Raw genomic sequence first — 7,787 nt, 5'->3', positions numbered from 1 at the left:
GTTTTAGTCTTTATTTACAGTTTTGGGGTTTTATAATCAGTTTTTCGTCACAAAAGTAAACATCAACAAGCAAATAAAACTTTTAACATACATAGAAGAGGTGATGCCTTTAAAATTTAAAAAGCTTGTTCTTTGTAAATGTCTTTAAAATATGTATTTTGACATTTTTAAATGAAATGACAATCATTTTTGAAGGGAACTGTCCCCATCAAATTTAAAATTTAATTCATTTAAACCCTCTCATTTACCATAAAACATTAGTTCATCCAGTGTTTCTCTTGCTTAACAAATAAATTTATTTCATTTTACCTATAGAATACTCACATTAAGTATTTTCCTATGTAGGTAAAAATCTGTTTAACAACCTGTTAAAATACACCAGAATGCAGGAAATGGCATTTACTTCTTTAAAAAAATTTCTGGGGGAGGACCCCCAGACCCCCCACCACTGGGTCCCCCCAACATTACAAATACTTACTCTTGTTTTTTGTCTCTGAATGTCATAAATTCAGTTATATTATCTGTGAAATTACAAACTGAACATCTGTTGGCTAATATACATAGCTTTATATTGCCATAGTTTTTAATTTGTCATTTTTACAAACGCATCAGAAATTTTCTGTTATAGATATTAGTTTTGGTGCGCCATTCCTGGTTTTTTTAGTTCCCTCTCTTCAGCCACTTGGACCAGCTCACCGTGCACAGGAAACTCATTGCAGCTGCTTGTATCTGTGATCTCCTTCTTTCAGTCACTACCCAAAGCTCCTGACCATAGATGAGGGTAGGAACGTAAACCGACTGGTAAACCGGCCGGTGAATACACTGACCAAAGTGTATTTTATTTTAGTCTTTGTAACAATGCTTCTTGGCAACAAAGCCTGTTTATTTCCACTTTAAAAGGCGCCACATCTGTGAGGAGATGAGTTTGTCAGTTAAGCAGCAGAGTTGGCACGAGGAAGAGGCGCTGTATATGGTTCTTTCACATGCCGACTGAGGTCCCTGTTCGCTAAACGAACCAACGGTTATCGTGCCAGGGTATTTTGCTCTGACTTCAAGCATCCAGTTTAATAAAAAAACACCAAACAAGAGTCAACAGCAGAAAAAGCTGTTTGGCATCAGCAGATAATCTGGCAAGTTTCCACCCACAAAACATATCCTTCCTACAAACGTGGCTCCGTTTAATAAACAGGCCTCCCAACGGTACAACATTTACAGCCAAGAAGCATTGTGACAAATACAATCAGAAATGTTCTTATTTTATGTGCTAAATTCAGACTATTGTGTGAAGACTTTCTACAATGTTGAGATTTAATAAATTGTAAATTATGGCTTTAAAGGTGCTGCTACTTGCTTTTTAGCCATGAGCTGGTATCTCAACATTTACAGAGTGATTAATTGTGATTGTGAGTTTTCTGTTTGCATCTGTTTCACAGATTGACTATGAATATTTTTTGCCTGTGGTATTTTTATATATATATTTTATTAGGCTCCAGGGAGAGCACATGGCCCCAGACAAGAGTCAGCTACATTTACAAACTTGCTTTTAATAGCAAAACAAAGACCAAATCCATTTTATTTTCAAGCTTTTTGAAAATATAACCTGTATAAGACGGTAATATAATAATCAAGGCTCAAAATGTGGGGAAAATATCTGCTGCAAAGGCCTGGGGAAGACTTGTACGGAGCCCGCGAGGGGACATGGGGGGATTTTTTTCTTTTGCGTTACCTCGCAATACCTTTGCGTTCCCTCACAATACTTTTGCATTACCTCGCAATACCTTTGCGTTCCCTCACAATACTTTTGTGTTACCTTGCAATAACTTTGTGTTCCCTCGCAATACCTTTGCGTTCCCTCGCAAAACTTTTGTGTTACCTTGCAATACCTTTGTGTTCCTTCACTATAATTTTGTGTTACCTTGCAATACCTTTGTGTTCCTTCACTATACTTTTGTGTTACCTCGCAATACCTTTGTGTTCCTTCACTATATTTTTGTGTTCCCTCGCAATACCTTTGTGTTCCCTCGCAATACCTTTGCGTTCCCTCGCAATACCTTTGTGTTACCTCGCAATACCTTTGTGTTCCCTCGCAATACTTTTGCTTTACCTCGCAATACCTTTGCATTTCCTCGCAATACCTTTGCGTTCCCTCGCAATACCTTTGCATTCCCTCACAAAGCATTTGTGTTACCTCGTAATACCTTTGCATTCCCTCGCAATACTTTTGCGTTACCTTGCAAAAACTTGTTTTGTATATGAACTGAATTAAATCAGACTTTTATTTTGAAATATCCGGTTATCAAAATAGGATGTGTCGCCACAAGTTCGTGAAATCGACATTAATGTTGCGTGGCTGCACTGTGTTAAAATATCAGCATATGACATACTTCCATGCGTGGCTGTGTGATATATTCATTCTGAAGCTGAATTAAAGCAGTAGGCTAACTTGCTAATGGTGAACATGTGAGTTTGTTAATAAACCGGCAGCACAACAGTGTTTAACGACTTGTGTGAGGGAACGCAAAAGATATTGCGAGGTAATGCAATACTTTCGCGTGGGAACACAAAATTTAAAAAAATCCCCCATGTCCCCTCGCGGGCTCCGTAGACTTGCACTTTTGGATTTGTTAGTTGTGATTTAACCAAAGTGCCCGAGCTCGCAGCTTTTTCTTTCTTTGTCTTGAAAAATGGAAAGCAGCGGAGCGAATGGCGGCGTGTCATAAGTAACGGTTTCTGGAAATCTTTTGTGAGCTGATGAAATTTTCCTGGGAACTGCATTACACGTTCCACTAATGAGTCCATTACTTTCCTCACTCGTTCAATAAACAATGACGCGATGATGATCGAGGATAAACGAGAATGCATCTCTCCGTCTACTATTCTCTCACATCCATTTCATCCCATTTGCTCCTTTCCATCTGTCTAACTTACCAAACAGAGTTGCATTAGTGAACGCGCTCCTCATCCAGTTGTACTGCTTTCCATTGTGGGTCCAGTCAATTATGTAACCGCTGACAGGCTGAGCAGGCGCCATCCAGCTGACCTGGATGTCGCCTTCACGCTCTGAGGTCTGGATGTCGGTGATTTGTGGAAGACCTGTCGGCAAGATGAACAGCAAGCTTTTAAACAAACGGGGAAAACTATCACTGCAATAAAACACGATGAGAAAATAAAATAAAAACTCACTCTCTTCCTTGGCTGGAACATAAACAGACTTCTCCACTATCAGGCCTTCATCATTGGACATCGTGAGGAATAATTTATGTGCATGTTGGTCCACTTCAACGTCACAAGCTGGGCTCCCACAGGAAGCATGGGTATAGTTTCCAACGATCTTGTTCTTCGTGTAGGAAGTTTGTTTAATGGTGTAGTTTAATGACTCGTCACATGTTGAGGGGATGCCCTGTGCAAGACAACGTAACTTAGTGAGCAAACAGATGAGAGGAAAACAATAAAAAAAACAGGCAGCTCTTTGTTACCGTCCACATGAGATGGACTTTTCTTTTTCCGTCTTCCCCCTCCGCCGCCACTTTTCTCCACATGCGCAGCCTAATCTGACGCTCTGCAGAGAAAAATAAAATGAATAAAAAGTTTAAAATGCAATATGATGGCAGTGGAGCAGACGTGCAGACACATGAGGCTCGTCAGCTCGGGTTTTGAAGCAAAGCCAAGAAAAGGGAAAGTTTGATGGCTTTCACACATGGAGCTAAAAGTAAAACAGCCTGGAGCTCGTAGCAACCGCTGTAAACAACTCTTATCACCGTGTAAATCCCTGTTTGGTTGTGGTTTTCCAGGAAACGGTCGTAGAAACAACCCTGTGCAACGCGAAAACCCTTTTGTAGCGAGGAACAATAACTGTGGGTTGGGCTGAATGTGTTAACTGTCGTCAGGTTTGGGACTTTTTCAAACAGGGTCAACATTTTGTCCCTGTATAATCAACTTTTAACTGTAAGCATTGAATCACAGGTTGGGACATGAATGTCAACTCACGGTGAGATTTTTTACCATCCAAACAGCACAACACGGTTTCATTTAAAGCTTTTTCATTTTAGAATAAACAGATCTTTTTCTTTTCCCGTACCTTTCTTGTTCCACAATTTCACTATTTTAACATTTTGTACATGAAACTGTTCAGCTCCTTCAGGACATTCTGACCGTGACTTTTGATATTTCAGCAGTTTATACGTTTTGAGATATTGATCCTTTTCTGCCAGTTTTCGTCTCAGTGAAAAATGAAAGGAGCTGTCTTCAACGTCCTAAAACACTTAAAAATGTTCAGAATTTTTTACTTCACATTTCACTTTTTGTTCTGGTTCTGTTTTTTTAACTACTTTGTGCTAATTTCAGCTTCCTTCAGCTTTTTTTGTGCTGATTTTAGTTATTTTCGTCACCTTTCAGCTTTTTTGCACTTCTTTACTGCTAATTATAATTTTTATGCTCATTTCAGCTTCATTCTGATGTTTTATTTATTTATTTATTTATTTGTTGATTTTCAGCTACTCCTTTACCTGATTTCCCTCTGAGATCAACAAAGTATTTTTGAATTTGAATTTAATTGAATTTTAATAGCAGTTTTTGCTAAATTTGGTGTCATTCAGCTAAATTTATATTTTTGTGGGTTTTTTTCAGCTTTTTACAGCTTAATTTAGCAAATGTGTTTCTTCCATTTCTCTCTGCTAATTTCAGTTTTTTTAGCTTGTTTTTAGTTTTTTCATACTAATTCCTGCTTAATTTATTTGTAAAATACTTTGTTTGTAAATTCCCCTTTTTTGCCCCTTGCAACTTCTCTTACAGTGGTTTGCAAAAGTATTCATACCCCTTGAACTTTTCCATATTTTGTCACATTACAACCACAAACATAAATATATTTCACTGGAATTTAATGTGAAAGACCAACACAAAGTGGTATACAATTGTGAAGTGGAAGCAAAATTTTACATGAATCAAAACATTTTTTACAAATAAAAAACTGAAAAGTGCGACGTGCAAAAGTATTCAGCCCCCTTTTCCCTGAGTGCAACCAATTGCATTCAGAAGTTGCCTGATGACTGCTAATGACTCAAAAGGGTCCACCTGTGTGTAATCTAATCTCAGTACAAATACAGCTGCTCCGTGACGGCCTCAGATGTTGGTTAAGAGAATATTGGGGAGCAAACAGCATCATGAAGTCCAAAGAACACACCAGACAGGTTAGGAATATGGTTTTGGAGAAGTTTAAAGCAGGCTTAGGTTATAAAAAGATTTCCCAAGCTTTGAACATCTTACGGAGCACTGTTCAATCCATCATCCAGAAATGGAAAGAGTATGGCACCACAGTAAACCTGCCAAGACAAGGCCGTCCACCTAAACTTACAGGCCGAACAAGGAGATCACTGATCAGAGAGGCAGCCAAGAGGCCCATGGTGACTCTGGATGAAATGCAGAGAGCCACAGCTCAGGTGGGGGAAACTGTCCACAGGACAACAATTAGTCGTGCACTACACAAATGTGGTCTTTATGGAAGAGTGGCAAGGAGAAAGCCATTGTTAAAAGAAAACCATAAGAAGTCCCGTTTGCAGTTTGCCAGAAGCCATGTTGAGGACACAGCAAACATGTGGAAGAAGGTGCTTTGGTCAGACGAGACCAAAATTGAACTTTTTGGCCACAATGCAAAACGCTATGTGTGGCGGAGAAAGAACACTGCACATCACTCTGAAAACACCATCCCCACTGTCAAATATGGTGGTGGCAGCATCATGCTCTGGGGGTGCTTCTCTTCAGCAGGGACCGGGAAGTTGGTCAAAGTTGATGGGAAGATGGATGGAGCCAAATACAGGGCAATCTTGGAAGAAAACCTGTTGGAGTCAGCAAAAGATTTGAGACTGGGGCGGAGGTTCACCTTCCAGCAGGACAACGACCCTAAACATAAAGCCAAAGCTACAATGGAGTGGTTTAAAAAAAAGAATATTCATGTGTTAGAATGGCCCAGTCAAAGTCCAGACCTAAACCCAATTGAGAATTTGTGGCAAGATCTCAAAACTGCTGTTCACAAACGCTCTCCATCCAATCTGACTGAGCTTGAGCTGTTTTGCAAGGAGGAATGGGCAAGAATTGCAGTCACTAGATGTGCAAAGCTGGTGGAGACATACCCTAAAAGACTTGCAGCTGTAATTGCAGCAAAAGGTGGCTCCACAAAGTATTGACTCAGGGGGGCTGAATAATTTTGCACATCGCACTTTTCAGTTTTTTATTTGTAAAAAATGTTTTGATTCATGTAAAATTTTGCTTCCACTTCACAATTGTATACCACTTTGTGTTGGTCTTTCACATTAAATTCCAGTGAAATATATTTATGTTTGTGGTTGTAATGTGACAAAATATGGAAAAGTTCAAGGGGTATGAATACTTTTGCAAACCACTGTAGTTTCAACATTTCTTCTGCTTTTTAAGCTATATTCTTGCAAGTATTTATTTAACTTTAGCTACATTTCTGTTTTGTTCAGCTTTCTTGACACTTTTTTGCTATTTTTCTACTGATTTATCACTTTTGTTTCCCTACTTTCAGTAAAAGTCAGCTATTAAACTGTTTCAGCTTCTTTCTTTCAGCAAAAGTCTTTTAGCATCTGGGCTTCACACTGCAGTTTTGAAGAAAACTCTATTTGTGTTGGCCATCACCATGTTTCCACTTTGATCTCTGTGATAAAACAAGTACAATCTGCATGTATTTGTGTGTGAAAGTATTTGAATATTGAGTAAAAAAAATGATCTTACTGTTTAGTTTGGTCAGAATTGTCTTTTCCGGGCTCCAGTCACTCCAAGGAGCAACTCCTTGTGCACATCGAACAGAAACTGTGTAGTTCCTGCAGGATTCCACTTCTTTAATACTGAGATTCTGAACAGTTACGGAAACCAGCTGCATTAAAAATAAAGTTTTGATTAGAAACATCTGCTCAAATAACATTTAATGACATGCGGCACACAACGGAGGCTTTATTTATATTCAACACCTTTTTCACCTTAATTAGTGTTATCTTCTTTAAACAAATATATTATTATATGTTTTAGAAAGGCGATTTGTTTTATTTTACCTCTGGAGTTTCATTGTTTGGCAGCAAAGCCTGGAACAACAAATATAGAAACAGATTAATTATCAACCAAAACAACAACAACATGGTAGCACTGAAGCTATCTACGAGGTGACATCTGGGTATTTTTTTTTCTTGCTTTTGCTTTACCACACAATACTTTTGTGTTTCTACACAATACTTTTGTGTTTCTACACAATACTTTTGTGTTCCCACACAAACTTTTGTGTTTCTACACAATACTTTTGTGTTCCCACACAATGCTTTTGTGTTTATACACAATACATTTGTGTTTCTTCACAATACTTTTGTGTTTATACACAATAATTTTGTGTTTCTTCACAATACTTTTGTGTTTCTTCACAATACTTTTGTGTTTATACACAATACTTTTGTGTTCCCACACAACACTTTTGTGTTTATACACAATACTTTTGTGTTTCTTCACAATACTTTTGTGTTCCCACACAACACTTTTGTGTTCCCACACAACACTTTTGTGTTTATACACAATACTTTTGTGTTTATACACAATACGTTTGTGTTTCTTCACAATACTTTTGTGTTCCCACACAACACTTTTGTGTTTATACACAATACATTTGTGTTTCTTCACAATACTTTTGTGTTTCCACACAACACTTTTGTGTTTATACACAATACGTTTGTGTTTCTTCACAATACTTTTGTGTTCCCACACAACACTTTTGTGTTTATACACAATAC

General features: G+C 38.1%; 1 protein-coding gene across 2 annotated transcripts in view; it reads right to left on the bottom strand.

The window, feature by feature from the left end:
- LOC106525678 (interleukin-31 receptor subunit alpha) overlaps positions 1 to 7,787 on the bottom strand; it is a 26,002-nt gene that overhangs the window by 10,281 nt on the left and 7,934 nt on the right. For both annotated transcript variants that reach the window (XM_014019988.1, XM_014019987.1), the window contains exons 6-10: positions 7,065 to 7,094; positions 6,748 to 6,889; positions 3,477 to 3,559; positions 3,184 to 3,400; positions 2,929 to 3,093 (exon numbers count right to left, since the gene is read on the bottom strand). In XM_014019988.1, coding sequence (XP_013875442.1) covers positions 2,929 to 3,093; positions 3,184 to 3,400; positions 3,477 to 3,559; positions 6,748 to 6,889; positions 7,065 to 7,094 — 637 coding nt within the window. The remainder of the gene's footprint in view (positions 1 to 2,928; positions 3,094 to 3,183; positions 3,401 to 3,476; positions 3,560 to 6,747; positions 6,890 to 7,064; positions 7,095 to 7,787) is intronic.

Source organism: Austrofundulus limnaeus, unplaced genomic scaffold (genome assembly GCF_001266775.1).
Source record: "Austrofundulus limnaeus strain Quisiro unplaced genomic scaffold, Austrofundulus_limnaeus-1.0 Scaffold237, whole genome shotgun sequence".
Classification (NCBI taxonomy): Eukaryota; Metazoa; Chordata; class Actinopteri; order Cyprinodontiformes; family Rivulidae; genus Austrofundulus; species Austrofundulus limnaeus.
Note: the sequence above shows the minus strand (reverse complement) of the source record. Positions and strands in the feature narration are given on the sequence as shown.